The sequence below is a fragment of the Equus asinus genome, chromosome 1 (genome assembly GCF_041296235.1).
Source record: "Equus asinus isolate D_3611 breed Donkey chromosome 1, EquAss-T2T_v2, whole genome shotgun sequence".
Lineage (NCBI taxonomy): Eukaryota > Metazoa > Chordata > Mammalia > Perissodactyla > Equidae > Equus > Equus asinus.
In genome coordinates, this window is record NC_091790.1 from 147,127,177 (window position 1) to 147,152,468 (window position 25,292).

Sequence of the window (25,292 nt, forward strand, 5' to 3'; positions counted from 1 at the left end):
GTTGAGTACAGTGGACCAAAGGCTTACCAATACAAGTCTTGGAGAGAATGATAAGAAATCTGGATCTTACTTTATGTACAATTGGACATCATTTCAAGGTTTTACTTGGGAAAGACATAGTTGGATTTATGTTTTCCAAAGATTTCTCTGGCTTCTCTGTGGAGAATACTTTGGAGAAGAACATGGGTAGATGCAGGAAGATCAAGAAGGAGGGTACTAGGTAATCCAGGAGAAAAATACCGGTGACTGTGCTGAAGGTGAAAACAGCATAAATTAAGAGAAATAGAAAAATCATTTTAGAGGTTGACTTGCTGACAATTCATATGGTGAAAGTGAGGAAAAGATGAGCACTAAGGTTGAGTCTTAACTTTTCTTTCAAAGTTATGGAAAGATAATAGCACCAAATCAAAATGCAATAGCCTAAGAGAGGAACAGAGTTATGTTTTAAATTTTTTTTCCGTTTTGATGGTTCTGAAAGGGAGTCAAGAATTCAATTTTGGATCTGTTAAATGTGAAACATTGATGAGACATCCAATTGAAGATGTCAACTAGACAGCTGCACATTTAGAGCTGAAGTTGAGAGGAGGGGATTGGGTTAGAAATATACACTTGGAAGTCATTGTCACACACATGGTGTTCAAACACTTGGAACAGATAATCACAAAGGAAATAAAAGTTGAGTTTTAAAAGGGAGCATAAGAATCCAAGAACTAGCCAACATTTAGAGGTCAGGCTTAGAAGGCAGGCTCTACAAGGAGATTGAGAAGGATACAAGATGGGGTAAGAAAGAGAGTGGGATAATAAAGAGAAAATTATGGATCTGAAAGCAAGAGACTTGAGTGTTTTAGAAAGAAATGACTGATTATCTAAATCAATTAATTTGAAGAGTTCAGGTAAAATAAACAATGAATATTTACCATGAAAACTTTAGCTTTAATGGTTTCCTGAATTGTTGAGAGCAGAAGCCAGGCAAATAAATGGAACAGTATGTATAGAGAGGTTTAGTTAAGCTCTTATATAACCAGCAATTCTAGAGTGCATTTGTAGGTTGATAGAATGATAGAGTTGTAGAGGAAGAAAAATAATTTTCCCTCTACTCTTCCAGGTTATTGGCTGAGACCCCCTGTAATAAAAGACAGAACAAACAGATGGAAAAAAATAGAAGTTTAGTAATATGTATACCTCCTGTATACATGGGAGATACCCAGGAAAATCGAGAAATTTCTGAAATGGCCCAAGCCACCACCTTAAATTCCATCTCATCTAAAGACAAAAGAAAGATGTTATGGGAGGTTACCAGGAAAAGCACAGTAAACAGAGGTAAAGTTGTTATGCAGATTTAACCTGGTGCCTAGAGATTTGTTCATCCTCCTCTTTCAGGTACAGAGAGGGAGATATTCTTACAAATGGAGACTTCCACTTTTACTCTGTTTTCAGAACTTCTCCCATCTGCAGTTTCTTAAAAATAACCAGCTCATGATAGTCCTTATGCCAAAGAAGCATATTTTGGGGTAGCAAATTCTGCTCCCCTCCAGAGTAAAGAAGAATTAAGTCAGTGAGGAGCTACAGAATAATGGGGGATGTCCTCTAGACCAGCGAACAAGTGAGCTTACGAAAGGATAAATATAAACTACCAAATAACAGATAAAACTGTTCTAACAAGCACAAAACCACGGATTAAAAGGATGAAGTTCTGATTATGAAGATCTATTTCTAGGAAGATTTTCCTTTCATCCCAGATCTCAGGGATGCCTTCAACTATGCTTTTCTACTCGATATCTCAAGTACAGTTGCCTGATTTAATCTGTTTTTAGCTAACTCACCAAGGATTTAAGGCAATTTATATATTTTTACTGTAAATAACACATTTTGTAATTTAAGAATTAGATTTACATCTACTTAAGTCATTTCATACAATTATAGAGGGTCCAAGATATCTTTGCACATTAAAAGAAAATTGAGTGAAAAAAGCTGTTTAAAAACTAATTGTGGAAGCAATACAAACTAAAATTAAATTAAGTAGGAGACAAAAGACTAAATTAATGGATAGGATATTGAAATACGTAGATAAGCTACTATAGAGGAAGGAAAATGTTCCCTTCTTTGCTGCTAACTTCTTTGGCTAGTCTAATAATCAAATCGACATAACACAGATCAACAGGAGAAAAACTAATTTAATTTTGTAGGTAGGAGTCTCATAAAAATATGAGACCCAAGGGCAAGTTGGGCAGGTGAGGATCATATGTCATCCTGAGCTAAGGAATGGGAAAAGGGCCTAGGGCTTCAAAGAGGAGGAGGGTAATTCACAGCATGATAGGAAGAGTAGAGGTTTGGGAATTAGATGTTTGCCCTGCCACACAGTTCTTTTGGATAAAAAGAACTGGTAATCGCTCTCTTTCTGAAGCAGTCCCCCTATCTAGATTCTTTCAAGTAGCTGAGGGAGAGGTAAAAGTTTTTCTTGAGTCTGCTGGGTCTTGATTGCCTTTAGCTCAGAATAATCCACATGCCAAAGTGACATATTTTGGGGTCACATATTCTGCTCGTCCTCACTACAATGTATAATTTCTAATTGATCCTCATTTCTTGTGTCTTCAATTACTACTTTTTTATTTCTAAACTGAGCAGATTTTTAAAATATTTTCTCAAATTTAAAAATTTATCTCTGTGGTATACTAAATAAAGGATATTTCTGCTGTGGCAGAAATTAGCCTTTGGTGAGGGGTATCATAGTTATTATAGAATCTTATTAAAGGTAAAACTCACAAGAACATAGAGGATTTCACATTTTAGTTAATTTCAACTGAGAGAACTTAAAGTTGACCACGCTTTACAATGTCAGGTTTAAAAATTTATCTCTGGACTAAAAATAACATTATTTTCCTTACTGAGAAAAAAAAAACAATGTTTAACATCAATTACTCCAAAACAAACTCTCACCAAAATAACTAGAATAACAAAAACAACAAAACTATGATTAACAATCAAGAAGGAAGTGAAAGTAAGAGTATTAATTTTTTCCCTGCTTCTCCATATTTTGCAGATTACCTACAATGAATATATGACTTTTAAAAATAAAATTTCATTTCTTTAATTGCCTTACTCATCAATCTATATTAGCATATGCTGTATCACCATTGACTTTTCTTTTAGAAGCATAATCTTTCCCACCTCGTCATTTTGGGTTTTTTTCTCGCTAAATAAACATTAAATGATAAGTTAAGAAAGTTTCCATGTTAGAGAATATAATAATTTTATTTTTGTCAATTAGGATACTAATTTTATTTTTTCTCTCAGGATTATGATAAAGAAAGGAAATAGGGGCCAGCTCAGGGGTATAGTAGTTGGGTTCACACACTCTAATTCAGTGGCCCAGAGTTCACAGATTCAGATGCCAGGCAAGGAACTGTGTACCACTCAATGTGCCGTGCTGTGGTGGGATCCACATACAAGGTAGAGGAGGATGCTTTCAAAGTGACTTCAATCTCCCTGCCCATCAGAACTACCTTGAGGCTGCCTTAGAGGATATGCTGAAAACACTTGGAAAACTACCCATTTCTCAGCCCAGCAGCTTCCAAGGAATATCATACTTTATATTTCTCTTCTCAGTCATAGCAAATATTTGTATCCTTCATGAATAATTTGAACTTATGTTAGAATGGAGTTTCCTGGTCTATTTATTCATTTTCTTCCTTCCTATTCACATTTCTGTTTGGGGGCAATTTTGCTTGCTTGTGCTTTGTTTTTAAGCTAACGATCACCCAAGGGATAGTATACAAAGAGTCAGGATAGCAGAGTGATTAAGTGTATGGATTCTAGACACAGTCCACCTGATTTGAACCATGGCTCTATCATTTAATATCTCTATGTGCTTAAGCAAGTTACTTAATTTCTCTGGGGTCCAATTTTCTCATCTATATATGGATGTTAGCTCAGGGCCAATCTTCCTCAGTAAAAATGAGGAAGATTGGCAACAGATGTTAGCTCAGGGCTAATCTTCCTCACCAAAAGAAAGAAAACAGAAAGAAAAGAAAGGAAATAGAGGGTTTAAGGGAGGAGAATAGAAAAATAGAATGAAGAGAGAATACAGACTGCGGAAAAGAGAGTTGGAGGTGGATAAAATTTAGTTATTCTGGAAAAGAAAATTAGCAGCAAAATATCCTTATTACTAATTAGAATTCAGAAAGCTACGTTATATTACATAGCTGAAAAAAATCAAGATCCTCAAAAGTTTCTGCATTAGCCTAGACTTGGAGAAATTTTTGTATATGGTTTACTGTGTCACAACCAAGGTGAGTTACATCAGAGATTAAAATACGTATTAAGTTTATTTACACCTACCCTTTCAAAAGCTACGAAATTGACCTAGTCTTTGTCATTCAAGATCATATTACAAAGTTTTATAAAACATCATTTAAGGGTCTATTTTTATGGATTATAAAATTACATACTTTTAGACTTTTTAATTCTCATAATAAATTATCCATTCCATGTTGATTAGTCTCAAGGGAAACAGATTGTTTAATAGATGTATAAATTGGAGACAAATTAAGAAAATTACATCCCAAGTAAACAGAGACATTATGGAGCATTCATTTAGCTGTTGTTTGGTGTATGTTCCTGAGAGCTGCGAAATGCGTAGCGCCCAACAGGCTTGAACCGAGGCATTCCTCTCCAGAGCAGGGCTGTGTCTCAGATGGACTAAGCTAGTTCAGCTGGCTACTGGCTAACAAAGCAATGCACCACTTTCTAAAAATACATTTTGAAAGGTTCACAATTTAAACAAATAATCCAGACAACCTCTCCTTTCCTTAAAATTAACTCTCTATTCAAAACGAAAGTATAACTGAATGCTTACCTATTAAAAAGAAAAACATAACTGAACTCTTACCTCTATATTCTATCAACAAAGGATATACTGTGAGGTGGAGGTTGAAGGAATACAAATCCAGAGGTATCTTGGGCTTTCTTACTAATTCATTTCATTTTCATCAATTGCATTGATTCTCCAACCGCAAACTTCTCTTTGCCCACTTACTGCATTAGACCCTAGGCATGTCTGTTACTGCTGCTGCCTGAGGCAGCCCATTTGATTTTGCCTATGCTGCTCAGGGGCTTGCACAGAGCAGCAATGTTAAACTTGCAGTAAAAACGAGACAAGCCTTTAAATGCTTACTCAAATAACTTGGCTGACCTCATCATGCTTCTTCCTACTAAAGTCTGGAAATGGAGTCTGCCTGGGAGAAATGCACTCTTCATCGGAGCTTCTGCCCAGAAGCTTTGATTTTTTCATGAGTTTCCCACTGCTTTCAAAGTGACTTCAATCTCCCTGCCCATCAGAACTACCTTGAGGCTGCCTTAGAGGATATGCTGAAAACACTTGGAAAACTACCCATTTCTCAGCCCAGCAGCTTCCAAGGAATATCATACTTTATATTTCTCTTCTCAGTCATAGCAAATATTTGTATCCTTCATGAATAATTTGAACTTATGTTAGAATGGAGTTTCCTGGTCTATTTATTCATTTTCTTCCTTCCTATTCACATTTCTGTTTGGGGGCAATTTTGCTTGCTTGTGCTTTGTTTTTAAGCTAACGATCACCCAAGGGATAGTATACAAAGAGTCAGGATAGCAGAGTGATTAAGTGTATGGATTCTAGACACAGTCCACCTGATTTGAACCATGGCTCTATCATTTAATATCTCTATGTGCTTAAGCAAGTTACTTAATTTCTCTGGGGTCCAATTTTCTCATCTATAAAATGACAGTAATAATAATAATTGCTGGCCTGAGAGGGTTGCTATGGGGATTAAATATGTCAATATAGTTAAAGCATAAGTGCTTAGAAAAATGTGACCTATAATAAACTCATGATGTTTAAGAATTAGATATTATATTAATGTTCCACCCAAGATATGTTTGAGTGATAATAACTATCAGCATGCAAACACTTGGCTGGCCTTGAAAGTGCACCACTCCAAATACTCTAAAATAGACCCACGCTCTACAATGAGCCATCTTTTGCCCTCATTGGATGAAGCCATGAATGACAGTTGACCCTGACTACACAGGACACCAAAATAATGGTCTTGCCAGCTTTAAGCTTACGGGACTCAGGCAGGATGGGGCCAAGACCCTGCAAAGGGCTACAAAAAGAAAGGAAGGGAAACAGGAGAAGAATGGACATAGAACAAATGAGCAAATGTTTTGCTACATCCTTTGTACTCTAGGCATGGTTTTTTCTCTTTTTTGTTTTTTTTTTTGAGGAAGATTAGCCCTGAGCTAACTGCTGCCAATCCTCCTCTTTTTTTCGCTGAGGAAGACTGGCCCTGAGCTATTACCCATGCCCATCTCCCTCTACTTTATATGTGGGACACCTACCACAGCATGGCTTGTCAAGCAGTGCCACGTCCGTACCCAAGATCCGAACTGACAAACCCCGGGCCACCGAAGCAGAACATGTGCACTTAACCTCTGCGCCACCAGGCCGGCCCCTAGGCATGGTTTTTGATCACCTACTTATAGTACTACATTCTTTGTGAAACATGGACTGTACCTGGATCCCCTTTAAAACACTGTATGGAGTCATAGTAGGGGAAGTGTTGGAGAAGGTGTTGCTCAGGATTTTTGACCTGTGGAATGGCCACACCTAAATCCAAGCATACCAAAGCAAGTTCCAGAAGCTTTCACCTTGGCATTTAGACTGATAGTAGAGAGGTGTAGAGCATTTTGAGAGAAAGACACTGACAACATGGAGACATCTTGGGATCTGCAGCGGACCTGCTGAAGGAAGATAAGCTTTGAGACTGTTGTTTCTACTCCAAAGTCAGGACCAAGCTATATTATGTATGAGTTAACCCTATTTATTATACAATGTTTAGAAAGAAAGTTGGGGATTCTTTAGGGAGAATAAAGACCCATGAGAGATTCGGTGTAGCTGTGGGAGTCTATATCACATCTGTGCCATTCACACATCAGACTCTGTGTGGACGATAATAGATGAGTTACACAGCTTCTGCTAGATATCACTAGACATTATATCTCAAAATATTTGAGAGGCTGTTTAGAAAGTTCCAGGGGAGAAGAATATGAACTATCTATTGAAGAAGTCATAGTTACACAACAGAAATATGGACTCTGAAATACAAGCAAAATATGAGGAGTTTAGAATGCCAACTTCAAGACAGCTTATGAAGGAGAATCTGGAGGAACCTGGAGAAAGTAGTAGTACCTCTCTGTCCAGAGTTCTGTGCTATTAGTAGTTTAGAGAGCAAATCTTCACTAGGTAAGGAAATGTCAACATATATACACTAGGTTCTTGACGAGCTGGAGAGGACAAGACATATGCTATTTTGTGGTTTACTAGAAAGTTTTTACAAAGGCTGCTAGAGAGGAGGGCTTAGGAAAAAACAGCCATTGAGACTCAAACAAGGCCTGGTAGGAGTAATATATGGCCCAGTGCCAAGCTCTGCCAGCAATCAATCTACCCAGATGTCTGAGTATCCCTGTGGTTTTGATTAATTCAAGGGAGATCAAGGGAAGTCAGAGGTTATGGAGAACCAGGGAAAAAAAAGAAATAGTTGAAGAGGCAAGGATCATATATCAACTCAGAAGATGCATCTGATTTAAAGCTGAGAAGTTGATGAACACCTCAGACAACTGGAATGAGAACTTCCAATCCTCACTTTCATGAGTGGAGGTGGTGCTATGGGTGACCTCAAAAGGACACCCCACCTACAGCTACCATTGCAGTCTGAGGAAGTGTGCAGCAGAAACTGGTAAATTACATTTCCAATGGATTCTTTCCTAGAGTTGGACAAAACACCATCCTATTGGATTTGGCCACACTACCTTCAATAGAACCCTATTGTAGCTCCTGTCTTACAACACCCTGAGAAAAGTGTAAGCAACCTAAAGTGTCTGCACTAACAGAGGAAGAAGAATTTTGGACAAAGAGTCTCAGGGGACTATTATTATTTAGTCCATCTCTGGGCATTGCTGTCCACATTTCCCTACAGAGACTATTGACATTAACTCTGTGGTCTGATTGTACAAAGTTATCTACACCTGAGCTGGCTATACTGAGGAGTGCCTGAAATTGCCAGAGGAGAATGAAGAGGTCAGAGAAATGATGCATATGGATCCAGCCCTTGTAACCAGACTAATGTTGCTAACTAGAGTCAATTCCAACTTCTTTTGGGTATTGAGCTATTCTGTACCTCTCACAGGAGAAATTACTGACACCTTAGCATGCTCCCCTTACAAGCGTTGGGACCAACTTCTATGGCCGGGTAGAAATCAAAAGTATCATAAGAGCATTTCTAAATGTCTCAGCCTATAGGCTGTAGTGAAAAAGAATCTCACACAAAGTATAAGCTCTTTTGACACTGAAGTTTTCAGATAGCCAAGGACCTGAAAGAGTAGATGAAAGGGAAACTACAAGGAAGAGTTCTCGTGTTTTACATGCAATGTGGGCTTAGGAAGAGCGGAGCAATATGCAACCACAGGACACGTGGAATTTTATAGGTGATCATTTTAAGAATGTCTGTTTCTCTAAGTTGGGTTCTCTGAGGGATTACTTTAGGGAACTCTTGAGTTAATGGTATTGTTTTTTACTTCTCAGCTGTATGCTTTTTTTTTTTTTTTTTATCATACAGGGAGATAAGGCAACAAAAGGAAAATTAGCACAGAACTCAGTATAATGATTATGGCAGCCAACAGTAGAAGGAGAAGGAAGACTTCTGCAAGGTAACTTTACCAGAAAGCAACTTTGGAAAGCGGAGAAATTATCATTAAATGAAGGGGTACCAAATAGTAGTGCCTTATAAATGGCCTGTGGAAGCAGTTATTGCTGCTTCAGAAATACCTGCCAGAGATGTGAGAGCAATGTCTGATGTCTTTGAGAGAAGAGACTGGAGATTATTAGGGTTCAGTTTTTCTGATCCAAAAGAGTCCAAGAAGTTTAAGATGCTAATTTTTTTTAAATTCTGGCACCTGTGAAGTGAGTAGAAGGGAGGTGGAAGGGAAAATGTACAATTCCAGAAAGGTTTATTTAGAATGACTTTTAAGTTTTTTAAAAAATTGTATGTATTAATTTTTTTCCATCATAACCACCTAACCTGATATTGGTAATAGACTATTTCAGGAGTCACATAAAATCATATTCCACCAATAATCAGAATATGTCCTCTGTTTTGTGAATTCTGTGGGATTCCTTTCATTACAGACTACTTCCTTGAATACTTTCTAACCAAGGCAGAGCTTTTAAGAGTCAATTTCTAGAGAAACACTTTCATTTGGCAGAAGTAAAAAAAATACCATAACTAATTTCTGATATCCAAAGGGGAACTATAAACCAGAAATATTTGGCAGAATTTTATAAACATCTGGTGGACTCTCCTGTCCAAGTCAAAGCTGTAGCTACCAGTATTTTACTCTTCTTGATTTTTCATATGAGAGCTTTGGCTTCCCACTGACTTCAGTTTGGGGATAGATTTCAGGGGACAATGGATTACCCTAATCTAGTAAGAAACTAAGCTGAAAAACACTCTAGATGCCACTTTTCATTTGGCAGCTGTAGCAGCTCAAACAGTAATACATTCTGCTCCAGAGGCACTTATGATGTTGGGCAGGAAGGCAACAGCATCCTCAACAATTCATTCAATTGCAAGGAGTTCTCACAATATTCTGCAAAAGGATTGGGGTTATTTGTCCCCTTCTCCCAAATCCTTCCTTTCTGTATTCATTCTACAATAAAACACTGAAAAATAAGCTAATGGTGATTGATACTTGCAAGAAAAAGGTGTGTGTGTGAATGTTTGTGTTTTAAGAGACTTATTTCTTTGAATGAAATCTAAGAATTCAGCCTATTTGTCATCTAGGCTCCAAATACCAGCAACTAAATGGCTTCCCCTTCATCCTCCATGGATGAATATAGAAAAGTGGGTGAGTTTCCTTCTACCTTGAAGGCATAGAACACAAATAGAATGGATCTGAAAACCTAGAGGTAGGGAAAAGAGAAAGAAAAGGGGTCAGAGACCAAGACAAAGAGACTTTTGGGCACAAATCTAAAGCTACCTTCATATGGACTGAAGGGCAACCTCATGAGAAAATATGCTTTTTCTATCAGTCTTGAGACTACTGATTATGGTGGTAATGACTATTATAAGCTTATGTTTATTGGGAGACAATTCTCAATGTTTATTTCATGTTCCTGCAGGTTACACAAGCAGAGGCACAGACTACTTTTATTTCAGACTATTGTTTCAAGGGTATTTTTGTCACGAAAAACCTTTGACACACATCATGACCCCCTCTTGAGCAAAAGGCAGATTTGTTTACTGTCTGTAAGAATAGATCCAGGTTCTCTAAGGGGTTCCTCTCCTACAATTCAACTCACTATTTGTGCAGAGGCAACCTGGCCCTTTTCATGTTTCCCTATGGGACTTGAAGTAGGGGAGCCAATGAAAACATGAGGTACATGCTGTTTGCTGTGACATGATTAATAAAGTCCTTTGTCTCTGATCCAGGGGCCTCGTGTCTTTTTTACTGTCATGAAGCTATAGCAGGCTAACTTATTACATTGTAAGTAGGGTAAAATCTCAGACTAACCACAGTCTTGGAAATACTCTTTCCTATATAATACATTTATGGGTATGAGAAAATAATTCTTGCTCCTGAAGATGCCTAGGGAAGGCTTTGAAAGAGGCTGAAGGATTTGAAGATAAATTGTGATCTAAGAGGTAAAAGTGAAAAATTGGGCCACAAGGATCAAAAGGGTATTTCTCACATAGCCCCAAAGAAGCAAAGCGTAAAATCCAATAAATAATGAAATTATAAATGTGTATTTGGGAGAAGTAGAGATACTGAACTACAGAAAAAGAAAAGAAACAGTAGAAAGATAACTGAGAACATTCTATTGATAATAACAGTGAAAGCAATAATTAACTTACATATGGTAGTTTGCACTTTACAAAGCATTTCCACACATGTTATTTTATTTGAGTCTTACAACAATCTTGTGAGATAGGCTTTATTATTTTCTTAATTACACAGTTGAGAAAATTAAAGTTTAGAAAGATTATGTAACTTTGTAAAGGCCAAAACAATACATTAAGAAAATAAACAGAGATGGACTTAAGAACATTAAACAACACAAACATCAAGATTGGACATAGGCTCAGAATGCTTCCTCACAAGTTATCCTCTTATACAATGCCCTCTATAAGCATGTCTTTCTCTCCTATGTGAAAGAACAAAATTCCTCTTATTACCTTATTCATTTTCGCTAAGATCCTTCCCCTTTCTTCCTTCTAGCTAAGATTCTATGAAAAGCAAATTATAAGTAGTCTTTCTGCCTCTCTTCTTTTCCACTCATCCCACTACTATTCTAAGAAAAAATGTTTATTAAAATCACTGGTAACATTCCAAATGATGAAGACTCTGGACACATTTTGGTTATTAACTTAAGTTAGATCTCACCTTCTAAAAGCACCTCTCTTCTCTCAATTATGGAGTTCTTCTCATTCACTTATTTCCTTCTTCCTTTCTGGGTACTATTTTCCAATTGATTTCGTGGATCTCTCATCTTCCAAATACCTTGGATATATAATATTCTCTACCATTCCATCTCATCCTTCTCTTCTTGTTCAATCTGCTTCCACTGGGTCATCTAATCTATGGCTATGATTTGATTTCCACCCACAATGCGAAAGCACACCCATTCTGGATCTCCACCTCTGATTTCTTTCTTGAGCGCCAGACCTATATGCCAAAGAATCTAATTTATACCTCAATCTGATACTCTGTGGGAATCTATGGTTTAATATGTGCAAAATCAAACCACTTGAGTTTCTCTCTAAACCTATTCTTTTTTTGTATTCCTTTCCTGGATTTGGTGAATCACATTGACTTAGTTCCTCAAGCTGAAGTACCCTATCCTCCTACTTTAGTCCTCATATCCTTTTGGTTATTGCATTTGGCTTATTCTGCCTCTAAGATACTTTAATATGTGTTTACCTCTCTGTTAACAATGCTTTAATCTTACGTAACCCTGCATATTCAACAAGATGTATGAGCGGAATATCCTCCTAATTGTTTTCCAGTCTCCCTTTCATCAACGTTATTCTGTATTTACTTTTTTCTGAAATTCAAATCTTACAATTTTGCTATCCCTCCAATTAATATCTTTAGTGTCTCCCAATAACTATACGTTAATGGACAAATTATTTTTCCAGAAGTGAGCCTTATTTTTTGGCAGAGAAGGATTTGCCCTGAGCTAACATCTGTTGTTAATCTTCCTTTTTTTCCCCCTCTCCAAAGGCCCCCAGGAAATAGTTGTATATCCTAGTTATAAGTTCTTCTATGTGAGCCATGGCCACAGCACGGCAATTGACAGACAGGCGGTGTGGTTCCATGACCAGGAAGTGACCCCAGGCCGCTGAAGCAGTAAGAGTGCTGAACTTTAACCACTAGGCCATCAGGGCTGGTTCCAGAGACAATTTTTTAATAACGGCATTCACGAACCCATCTTTTATGACTGTTGCTGAATTCTTCAGCCTTGTTCTCAGTGCTTATACACAGGCCCATGTGCACATAGATATGCTCATACACAAATATGTGCATACGCCATCACATAGCCCCCAGGTTCAGTGAAGAGGCAGCAGACTAAGGTATTCAGTCTTTCCCTGAAAAAAGCCTATTTGTTTATCTTAAAAGCTGTGGCCAGAGGGGTAATCATCTAATTTAACACAACTGCAATACTCTCCAGAGGTGGGGAGGCCAGCACTCTCCTAGAGCCTCGCTCTAGGGTACCTGTATCTACCAGAAAGGAGCTGGTACATACATCGGACACCTGGGCTTTTGCAGCTGCCACCAGGGATACATGCCTTGATCACCTAGCTCTGGTAGCCAGCAGGGCTTATGTTTGCAGATCCCACAGGTCTGTAACAGAGAATCCCTTCTTAACCACCTAACCCCCAGGGCATAGCACAGACGTGGCAGGCTGAAACACCCAGTCTTTTCAAGAAAGACGCCTATTTGCAGATCACATCCCGACAAATAAATGAAAAGGTGCTCAATATCACTAATCATCACTGAAATGCAAATCAAAACAACAATGAGCTATTACCTCACACCTGTTAGAATGGCTATTCTCAAAAAGACAAGAGATAAGTGTTGGCAAGGATGTGAAAAAAGGCACCCTTTGTACACTTTTGGTGGAAATGTAAATTGGTATAGCCACTAGGGAAAGAGTATTGAGGTTTCTCAAAAAAAGTAAAAACAGAACTACCGTGTGATCCAACAACCCCGCTTGTGGGTATATATTCAAAGGTAACAAAATCATTATCTTGAGAAGATATCTGTGTGCCTGTGTTCATTAAAGCATTATTTGCAATAGCCAAGACATGGAAAAAAACTTGTGTCCATAGACAAATGAATGGCTAAAGGAAACATAGTAGTCATTCACAATAGAATATAATTCAGCCATGAGAAAGAAGGACATTCTACCATTTGTGACAACATGCATGGACCTGAGGGCATTATGCTAAGTGAAATGTCAGACAGAAAAAGACAAGTACTGTATGATCTCACTTATATGTGGAATCTGAAAAAATCTCAAACAGATTGCGATTGCCTGACTTGGGGGTTTGCGGGTAGTGAAATGGTTGAAGTTGGTCAAAGGTACAAACTTCCTGTTATAAGATAAATAAGTCCTAGCAATGTAATGTACAACATGGTGACTATAGTTAACAACACTGTATTGTATATTTGCAAGTTGCTAAGAAAGTAGACCTTAAAAGATCTCACCACAAGAAAAAATATTTGTAACTATGTGTGGTGATGAATGTTAACTAAACTTACTATGGTAATCATTTTGCAATACATTTCAGATCATTATATTTACACCTACAATTAAGACAATGTTATATATCAATTATATCTAAATAAAAAAGAGTCTTGCGTATGTAACATTCAGAGACTGTATTTCATTGCTTTATTATCTGCTACCATATTTATCTCTCTAAACAGACTAAGCTCTTTGATTGAAAGCACTGCAATATTCATTTCTGTATTACCCAGAGCCAAGCGTAATGACTGAGAGTAAAAGGTACTAAATGCTGTGGACTGAGTAATGACCAATGAGTAAAATTAAGTTCCTCTAGCCTGCATACTGATGTTTATGTTTGCATGTGGCACTCCTTGCCATAATAGGGATGGAGGCAACTGAGGAAACTTAGAGTGAATAGTAACCTTTACTCTATAACTGAGTTAAGGATGAAGTATATAATTCAATAAGTATGAACCAGTGATAATTTTTGTTATAAATTTGTCATATTAATGCTAGTAATAAAAACACATTATTTATACATAGGGAGTATTATCCTAACTTTATAGGTGAAGAAACAGAAGTTTAAAGAGACTGTGATGACTTGACTAGTGTTCCAAAGTAAATGGTAGGTCATATTTTACTGTGTGATACTGGCTACATTTATATTTTCACCAAATATTTTAGTTCTCCCCTGACACTGGACAGATGGAAGGAATGCATTTCTCTACTCCCTTGAAGTTAGATGTGGTCATGTGGATTGCTTAGGCCAAAGAAATGTAGGCATAGCATTACCAGCAGAAGCCTGAAGAGCCAGCACCCAATTCACAAGCTCTCTATTTCTCTCAGCCACAGCATCGGCCAATTTTTGAAGTTGATGACTGCTTCATTTGACTGGGCCTTGATGAGGGGCAATGTGAAATTAAATCATTTTGCTGACTCAGATTTGGAAATGTAATATGAGTAAGAAATAAACTGCTATTTTATTAGGCCTCTGAGATTTTGCGAATTTTTCAATCACAGCATAATCTGGCACACTTTGACCAATACTTTACAGAAGTCCCAACTTCAGTATTAAAGTTTGTCTGATGATAAATCTTAATAAAACTGAGTTATTTTTGGCAAGTTTGAAAAGTCCAAAGAAATAGATGTTTAAAAATCATTGAAAATTGTGTGTCTTCAAGATACTAAAATAGAAATTTAGACATTCACGGTTAATACTTTCTTTTACTATTACAAGATTTAGGTATTGAAAAATTTAAGACATATGGACCCAGAGAAACCACCAACAGGAAATTCAGTCTGAAGCAGTACAACAAATAGGAACCAGAACCAGAAATGAGGCAAAAGAGATTACGCAGCCAACATACATTCCAGAAATAACATCTGGGTCAGAGCCAGGAACTGCTGAGTTAATCAATGCGAATCAGAAAAAACAGGGTCGGAAATGAGAGACATGTTCTATCTAAAATAGCGTCACAGATTCCATTTTCAGACCAAGTGTCAGGGTAAAGTCAAGACATTTCACCTAAGTAATATAAGTTAATAGGCCTAAATCAAAGAGAAAAAGTCCTCATTTGATTTTAAACTACTTCAGTCACCACCACCATAATCCTCATCATAGCACTTTACATGCGTTTTCATACTTAATCATCAGTGCGATCCTACAACATAGATGAAGAAACTGAGGTGTATATCACAGCACTAGAACTCATCCCGTTTTATATGACATCAAATTATGTACTCTCAGCCACTATGCTAAGGGACCCAGTGCCACTGACTCTTTTGTCATGTACAAAGAGAGTAATTATCAGTAAGTGGTTTAGCCTCCCAAAATAGAGCCAATCTAACACAGGGCTTAGGCCCAAAGTAAAAGTTAACCTCATCATGACAAATCATAAAGAGGATTATAGCATGTGATATAAATTTGCTTAACAATAAATTGAATAAACACATGGGAGGAGGTCAAGTCTCTCTCCTTCCACTCTCCTTGTCCCATCTCGTATGGATCAAAACATGTCTCAAAGACACAATTAGATCATCACGCTAAAGGGTGGGGTTTCTCAGGAGAGTATGGCTACTTAAAATGGAAAAGGACTTCATCTGATTTTTATTACAATTGCTTCATGATTTTCTTCTCATCTCTCTTTCCACTCGCATGTTTTTTGTAAAGGAAGAGTGAGGGAGTTTCCAGGGACAAGCGGAATGAGTGTGGGTAGAATTGCTAAAATCTGCCTCTACTTTAGGCAGAGCATCACTGAGGCTCACACTCAATCCAGTCCAATCTACCAGGATAAGAAACCAGAAAGACATTTTGGGGTCAAAGCCATAGTTACTAGCTTTGCTTCTTTGCAAAACCCTTTGAGAGATGGCTGTGGCTGATGAAGCTATGAAGACCTGAACCTCCAATTCCAGCTTTCCCTATTTTGGAAACATAATTAACAACCCATTTATTAACATATTAATCTTCTTTAGAAACATAAATGAATTATTACTGTTTTGATCTTTGTTATCACTTATGTGTCACAGCTATGTGCTAGGTAATCTGCCTGAAAGAGATCATTTGCCTCTCTCTAAGGCTTATGTGAGTATTAAATGAGTTAATACTTCTGTGTTGTCTAGAGTGGGGCACTAAAAATCTATTATTAATTATGGTGATGATTATTGTCTCATTAAATTCTACGAGAACACTTTGAGGAGAAATTCTACTTTTCCAGGTGAGAAAGGTGAGGCCCAGGGAGTTTATGTAACATTCCCAAGGTCACACCACTAATAAGCAGAAGATAGGCCTGGGATTCAACACTGTCAAATACTGGTTTGCCTGCAAAGCTGTGCCTTTTCCACTAAGCTGTGCTGAATGCCTCACTCCAATGGAAGAATTTGTACACTAAGTCCAAACATTAAGCACATTGGACCTTATTGAAAAGAACAAGTTCATCATAATTTTGCAACTTTCTACAACGCCAGCTGCTATAAACAGTGTGAAATTTATGAAAGTTTGGAAGTGTTCCCACCATAATAACACAGTATTTTTCAAAAAATAATTTGCATGCTATATAACTCATTTTATATATAGCAAATAAAAAGCGAATCCTAAGTGACAATACGTGGGCAGATAATGAATCACTTGGAAATATCGTGTAGATCTTACATAGAAAATATTGTTATCTATGAAAAGACTTGGAGTGTCTTAACCCATTGCTGTGCCATGAAACCATAGCAGGAAGCACGGACAAACTGATAATGTGATAAGCTCAATTCTCTACACAGCGGGAGTGAGAGTTCTCTATCTTGTAACAGTTTGGATGACTTTATATAAAGAGTGGAAAAGAAAATTATATTCCTCTCCCATCTATCAATGGAAACATTCCCCATGGAGTGACTCAGCCTGAAACCCTAAACAGGAGCATGGTCTCAGCATGCTGTAGGCAGCCACAGCAGGCTTCACATTAGCTGCCTTCAGCGTTTGTGGGGACAACACATAACCGAGGCTGCCAATAGCACCAAAAGCTTCTACCTTGTGGGAAGAATTAGTCTTGTATCAGAAAAAAAAAGACACCAACTCTTAATGCTCCAAAATGTGGCACTTTTCTACTTGATCATCAACAATATGTTCAAACAGCCGACATAACACATTCTCTCCCTCTCTATTAAAAGAAAAACTGTAAACAATTATATCACAACTTCCCGGCACTGTTCTCATTCTTTGATGTACATTAACTTATTTAATTCAGTACTTACAACACTTGACATATTTATTATTTCCCCCATTTTATAAGTGTGAAAAATGGGACACAGAGATGCTAAGTAACTCTTCCAAAGTCAGAAATCTAAAATATGGCGGGACCAGGATTTGAACACAAGCTGTCTGATGTGCTAGCCGCCTAACCAGGAATGCTGTGCCAATATCACTCTATTTTTTCCCAATTAATCATGCGGAAAGCCTAGCAGTTAAAAGAACATTTATAGTTGCAGAGTGTAATGGACTAAATGTTTGTATCCCCCGCAAAATGCATATGTTGAACCTCTACCCCCAAATGTGAGGGCTCGGGAGACAATTAGAATTAGATCAGGTCGTTAGGTCAGAAGCCTGATGAATTTAATTACTGCCCTTATATGAGTCCCTGGAGAGCTTGCTGCTCCTCTCTCCCTCTTTCCACCATGTGAGAATAGAAAGAGAAGTTGACAGTTTACAGCCCAGAAGAGAACCCTTACCAGAATCCAACCATGCTGGCACCCTGATCTTGGACTCCCAACCTCCAGAACTGTGAGAAAATAAATTTCTGTTGCTTAGAGGCCAGCCCAGTGGCACAGCGGTTAAGTGCACACATTCCACTTCTCAGCGGCCTAGGGTTCGCTAGTTCGGATCCCAGATGTGGACATGGCACTGCTTGGCACACCATGCTGTGGTAGGCATCCCACATATAAAGTAGAAGAAGATGGGCACAGATGTTAGCTCGGGGCCAGCCTTCCTCAGCAAAAAAGAGGAGGACTGGCAGTAGTTAGCTCAGAGCTAATCTTCCTCAAAAAATAAAATAAAATTTCTGTTGCTTATAAGTCACCCAGTCTATGGTAGTTTGTTATAGAAGCTCAAACAGAATAAGACACAGGGTATATTGTGGTGACTGTGGAGAGAATTCAAAACCAGCTAATTTGAGGAAATGATCTTTATGGTATTATCTAGGTCCCACATTGAATGATTCAGTTTTGCTGGGGTAGAGTTTCCATGAACTCATTCATTCGACCAAGAGCTCTACAGCCCAACTCCATCCTCAAAAATCACATATTTAATTTATATCATGTATAATCTTAGCATCCTGCAAATTTAACCTTAAATCAATAACTTGTTTGTTCAAATTTAGAACTTTAATGTATGTAAACAATTTCATATTGAAAATTACAAAACAAAATCAAGAAAGCAAAGCCAACATACCACTTTTCTAATAGACTACAGAGGAATATCACCTCGCCAATATTGCATTGCAATATGAAAAATCTGACCCTCAAGTGTTGCTGATAAACTGATTGCATGTACTGAATAGCTTGGAAAATATACTCCTGTTATAATCTTCAGGATAATAATCCTTTTTCCAGTTATATTTGACAATGGCAATTTATTACACAAGGATACATTCTAATTACGATATTCTTTGCTTCCTAATTATACAGGAAACTTCTTGGAGGATTAAGTCTAGCACTATTCATGTTGTCTTAGTCACTTAAAAAAGAGTAGCAAGTCAAATGATCATGGAATCAGCACTATGTTTTCATTCACAGTTAATTGGTTAATTTTTCTTCTCATAAAAGCCATTTTAATAATGTTCTTATACTCACCATGTCACTTCTTACTAGCAATTTATTGAATGTTCATTAATCTTTGTCTCAATATGTTACAACTTTTACATTTACGACAATTTTTATTACCACTTATCTTAAGCATTTCCACAAACTGGTTACTACATAAAGCATTCTTATGATATAATTAAATGTACCCCCATATTTCTTACCAAATGAAAGTAACAACCTATATTATACTTAATACTTTAGTGTTAAACCTTGTTTAGCAGTTCAAATGGAATTTGAACATCTGAGCAAAAGTCATTATAAAAGATAATTTAGCTATCATGACAATAATTTACTTATTTTATATTAGTGCTTCCATAGGCATTTTTCCTGAAAGCACCCAAACAATGGAAAATATATTTTAATAACCCAGCTAAATTCAATATAACCTAAACCAAACTCAATGTTTTCTTTACCTTGGAGATTATGTCACCAAATTCCCCCATCCTCCAAGTCGAATCTTTGGAGCTTAAGTTTAGATTTTTCTCTCTCTGTCTGTCTCTGTATTTGTCTATCTGTCTCTCTGTGTTTCTTTCTCTTTCAATTCTCTTATTTTATTATTCCCCAAGCTCTCCTTTGTTAGTTTTAATGCTACAGTATCTGAATTTATGCTTTTCTGGTCATCTTTCATCATCCACGTCATTTAGTCTATTCCGATAACCCACTGGCTTGACTCTATTCTCTTTCCATTACCATATACCATTTTCGCATTTGCCAAAGTAAACTTCTTAGTATAGCATTGTTCATGTCACTCTACCCTTAAAACCCTACAATTACTCCTCTCTGCCTAACTCAAGATTAGCATTGTATATTTTAATTCCATCTCATTTTTACAGCCTTAATTCCATTTACTCTCTTAATTTGCAGTGTAGCTAAATGTGGCTCATCTCCCTTCCTCAAACATATGCTGAATTTTCCTTTTTATCTATATCATTTTCATCTCCATTTACCTTCAACTTAGTTTTTAAGCTGCATTTCAAATTCTACGTCTTCCAGGAAGACTTTCCTTTCTCCACCTCCAACTGCATACTAAAGCCCTGTAGCACCCTAAATTTTCCTTGTGGCACTTACAATATTCTGCCTAGACAGAGTCGTGTACGATTAGCTTCTAGCCTCCATTAAATGATAAATTCCTTGGAGCTGGCCCCATGGTATGCTGGTTAAGTTTGGTGCACTCTGCTTTGGTGGTCCAGGTTTGCAGGTTCAAATCCCAGGCACGGACCTACATCACTTGTCAGTCACGCTGTGGCAGCAACCCACATACAAAATAGAGGAAGATTGGCACAAATGTTAGCTCAGGGCTAACCTTCCTCAAGCCAAAAAAAAAAAACCTATAAATTCTTCGAAGGGAGGGTCTACATCTGTTTATATCTGCATTTCCTGCAGTGTCAAGCAGAATACTCTCCCCAAAGAAGATGCTCAGATATATTTACTTAATTATTGGATATAACACAACAACAAAGAGCATATAAAAGTTGGAAAATATAAATAATTTTTAGTCAATTTGGAAATTATTGAGTATAAAAATGCAGATAAGAATTCAGTCATTCTAGGATAACTTTTCTTCATGTGATAAGTGGATGAAATGTGCTTGACATGGCTCAAAACAGTCTTTGAATATGAGGACCATATTTTGATGTAAAAAATTTTTGACCACCCCTCCATGTGACAGTTGTTGTATTTTTATTGACCAAGAAAATGTAAATGTTGGGGCTGGTCCAGTGGCTTAGAGGCTAAAGTTCTGCATGCTCTGCTTTGGTGGCCTGGGTTCATGGGTTCGGATCCTGGGCACAGACCTACTCCACTCATCAGCCATGCTGTGGAGGCATCCCACATACAAGATGGAGGAGGATTGGCACAGGTGTTAGCTCAAGGACAATCTTTCTCAAGCAAAAAGAAAAAGATTGGCAACAGATGTTAGCTTAGGGAAAATCTTCCTCATCAAAAAGAAAAAGAAAAAGAAAATGCACACGTTCTTATGGATTTGAATCTTCCTTGCAACTACTCAGCAGCACTCTCACAGCCTCACCCAGAACACTTCAGCCCTTGAACTAGGAAGATGAGGAAGACTCTAGAAAACCTGTGAAATTGGCCCTTTCTAATAACATACATTAAGTGTTTATCAATGTTCTTGACTAACATGCACCCTATAAATGTGAGTGTTATTCACTATTATCACATCTATTTCTTATTATTCTAAATTCCCCTTCTGTGTTTAATATTTTTCTGTGCCTCTTTTTCATAATATTATACAGTTCATTCCTGATGCTTATCTCTGATATGCCTCACCTCCTGTCTGCATAAGCATCTCCAGTTGCTTCAATTTTTGCCTCCCTAACTATTATGTGCTCTTGGTTCTTTTTCTCTTTCCACTTCTTGCATTTGATTGTCCCAGTCACCATGTTATTCCCCCAACTCTAACATTCTTATTATATTCTCTATGTATAATTTTTTCTCTACTCATCATCTTCCCAACGTTTTGGTGCTTCCTACTTATTGGTTGCTTCCTTTTCTTTCTTCAATACCTTGATCCAGTTGCTATTCATATTTATAGTTGCAACTCATTTTGTGAAACAGATATATTCGTGAAAATCTACAGTAAAAGCGAATTTCTTGTAAATAAAATCTTACTGTTTATGTGTAAAGAAACTTAATATTTAAAAATAGCAAAGAGAGTTACCATGGCCTATCTTTTGTATAAACACAGACACAAAACAAGTTGGCTTAAGGTCCTGATACCTTCCCTTGCTTTTATAACCTCTGATTCCAACTCCACAATGTGTCTGTGCCTCCGTACTCTCAGTCCTTTTTGAAATGTTATGCAAACAGGAAAAAAAACCCTCACTTTTCCCCATACTTCTGTTTGTCCCTCCCCTTCTTGGTCAGGGTATCACTAGTCTCCATTCTCCCTAACTGGCATATTTTTTGCTTCACTTTTACTACTCCTGGAGTGTCTCCAAGTTTAGTTTTGCATCTAACACCCTAGCTCCTTTTCTTCTAGATTTCATGTTGATTTAAGTTTACCTTTGCCTCTTCCTCATGCCAAATAAAGGGAGTGTCAAGTCGACCCGCTTGCAATTGCAAAACATACACCCACATCTATCCTGATACTCAACAGGATCCATAATCTGTTCTTGGAAATAAATGACACCTTGTCTAGCACAAATGCCAAATAAAATAATATTATCAATATAAATACTTACACTCAGCATATTTCTGAAGTTGGGAAAATTCTGAGGGGCTGAGGTGGGCCCACTTTTCCTGGTTTGTCATGGTGGTGGCGAGGAGTTCTCTTACATACCAGGTGAGGAATTCTTTATTCAGGGGTTTCACAGACTTCTAGGCTTCAAAGTTTCCACATTGCATATTTCATATGAAATACCTCAGGCTTTCAAAATATGCAATCTATTAACATGCAACCGCTGTGGATGCGAGTCTGTAGTTTCAATAATGTATTAAAGCACTGCAGAGAGAAAAACAAAAAGATCAAAAGATTACCATTATTGCACTAAGGAAAAAATTGACAAGTTATGGAATATTAAGGATTTTTAGTTCCTAAATAATGTATTCCCAAGTTATTAGATTTTGTATTATACTCAAATTTTAATTTCTCATTCACTCTTTAATGGCATTTTATATACATTTTAACGCCAAATCATAGAAATAAATATGATTAAAAATACAGGAAAAGAGGGATCTGCCCCGTGGCCTATTGGCTGAGTTTGGGGTGCTCTGCTTCAGTGGCCTGGGTTCAGTTCCCAGGCATGGACCTACCCCAAAAGTTGGTGGCCATGCTATAGCAGTGACTCACATACAAAATAGAGAAAGATTGGCACAGATGTTGGCCCAGGGTGAATCTTCCTCAGCAAAAACAAATAAACAAAAAAGCAGGAAAACAAAGAAAGCTGTGAAGAAAATTTTATAGTCTAGTTTCATACAAGTAGATATTTTTTTTGGTTCAGTATTATAAGCTATACATTCCAAGAGCAAACAAAGGTATCATTTTTATCAGTCTGAACTTATCAATTCTTTAATATCTAAACAAACGTTATGTAAAAAACCTGGACTCAAATTATCAAAGGAGGCTTACTAAGTAAGCTCTATAGCTCCCTGCACATACAATCTGCTAGCAGATCAGAGTTCCAGCAATGTTTTGGAATGGTCCCAGGAGTAGTAGTACATATATTTGCAATCACGCAAGTCAATTTTGGGGGTCATATAAATTGAATCTTTTCCAGCAATAAACTAAAGAGAATAATTTTACAATTTGTAAAAATCCCAATAAAATTTACCAGATTAAAGCAATTCCAAATGTCTGACAGACTTACATAATGATAGTGGATGAAACCACTGTGAATCATGCTTAAAAATAAATCCCTAGGTTGTCATGGTCCTACATTCACTGCTATATCTATAAAGGCAAACAAAACGAAAAACCATCTGGTTTCAACTTTTTGTCGGAGACAGTAATCAATTGCTCAATAATCAACCAAACTGGCACTGTAATCATTACAGAAAATGAAGTGTTTAGAAACAATTACTTACTTTATGAAGTTATGTGATTGGAAGGCTTGTGTATACAGATGTCATTACCTGAAGCCACCACCCTTATATTTGGCATTAGTGCCTAACCTTTCTTCAGCATCTCTTTACTGTTCTCCAATGTCAACCCCGCAGTCTCATTGTCACATCCAGTCATCTTTGCCTTAAAATGCTGTTCTTATCAGTCTCATCTGTTCAGGGTTCCCGCACTCAGTTCTACAAGGTTTGCTATTCAACTGGAGAAGATGAAGATACTGAGGCGTTAACAGAGGCCAAATTGCTAGGTCTCTTTTTCCTCCCAGGGGATGCGCTTACATCACAACCTTGACTTTGTGGAAGCAGTGCAAACTAAGAGGAATGGGAACCTGTGATGGGCATTTCGTTGTATCTTCTCTCCAGTTTCTTCCAGCTGATTTCATCCTTCACATTGATTTCATCCTTCACATTGATTTCATCCTAATTTTTTGTTTCTCTGCAGTTACATGCAGTTTTGGTGGGACCATAAAACAAGGTGTCCTGTTCTCTTCTATCCAAAAGGAGACAGATGATTCAGTCACATTTGGTACATTAGACTCTGTCTCATGGGACTTTAAGTGTTGAGTGCAAATATTCAAGGACAGGGTGAAAATATTTGCACCTAAATAATTTCAGCAATAATTGGATACATGTCCCCATCTAAGCCTGACTCTGCAGCTATCTTGTCACTTCTGGAGGCAAGTAACGTTCTTTTAATAAAGTATGAAGTGGGCCAGAACCAATTTCTGCTGCCTACAACCCCAAAATCTTAACTGATGACAATGGCAGTTCCTTTATTCATTCAAAAAATGTTTATTGATTCCCTCTGTGTGCCAGAGAGCATACTAGGCACTACAGGAGACTCACATTCAAAATGACTGGTTAAGTGACATGCTTCAGATGTTTACACCTGGTCTCACCTGGTCATTCAATTTAAAATTGCACATCCATACACATCATCTCTCCATCACACTTTTATTTGTTTTGAATATAACATCTTACCATCAAATATTTAACTTATTTATATTATTTAATATTTGTCTCCTTACACTAGAATTAGGGGAAATATGAGTAGTTTTGAGCCCCGATGGGATTCCACCAAAAATAACAAAGCAATTAAAAATACATATTGGATTTTCCCTTGATTTTCATCTGGATGTATCTACTAGATTCTGTGTCACCATCCTTCAAGTGCTCAAAGATATAAGTCCCATGAGGGCAGAGATTTTTGTCTGTTTACTGCTATTTTCTCAGTGCTTAGAAGAATGGTTGATATATAGTAGCTGGTCAATAAATATTTCTAGGATGAATTCATTTATATACTTTTTTCATAAAGAAAAACTTGGGTAGGAGAGTTAGAAGGAGGCCCTGAAGCTGAGAAAGAGAAAATGGTGCATAAAGAAGCAGTCAGGAATAGAAGTCACTATGGGCTTCACTTCTCCCAGGAAACATACCCCTTTCCTTCAACTTAATGGACACAAGCAAAATAAGTCGCACTTAGAGATACAAAGAATTTACAGTTGCAAAAAAAAAAAGGCTTTACTTGACATAGTTTGTGAGAATTTTC

The 25,292-nt window shown here is 37.3% G+C and overlaps 1 protein-coding gene across 6 annotated transcripts in view; it reads right to left on the reverse strand.

The window, feature by feature from the left end:
* Positions 1–25,292, reverse strand: part of DGKB (diacylglycerol kinase beta) — a 685,277-nt gene that overhangs the window by 596,109 nt on the left and 63,876 nt on the right. For all 6 annotated transcript variants that reach the window (XM_044766591.2, XM_070509328.1, XM_070509320.1 and 3 more), the window contains exon 2: positions 22,372–22,631. In XM_044766591.2, the coding sequence (XP_044622526.1) occupies positions 22,372–22,441 (70 nt within the window). In that variant the 5' untranslated portion in view covers positions 22,442–22,631. The remainder of the gene's footprint in view (positions 1–22,371; positions 22,632–25,292) is intronic.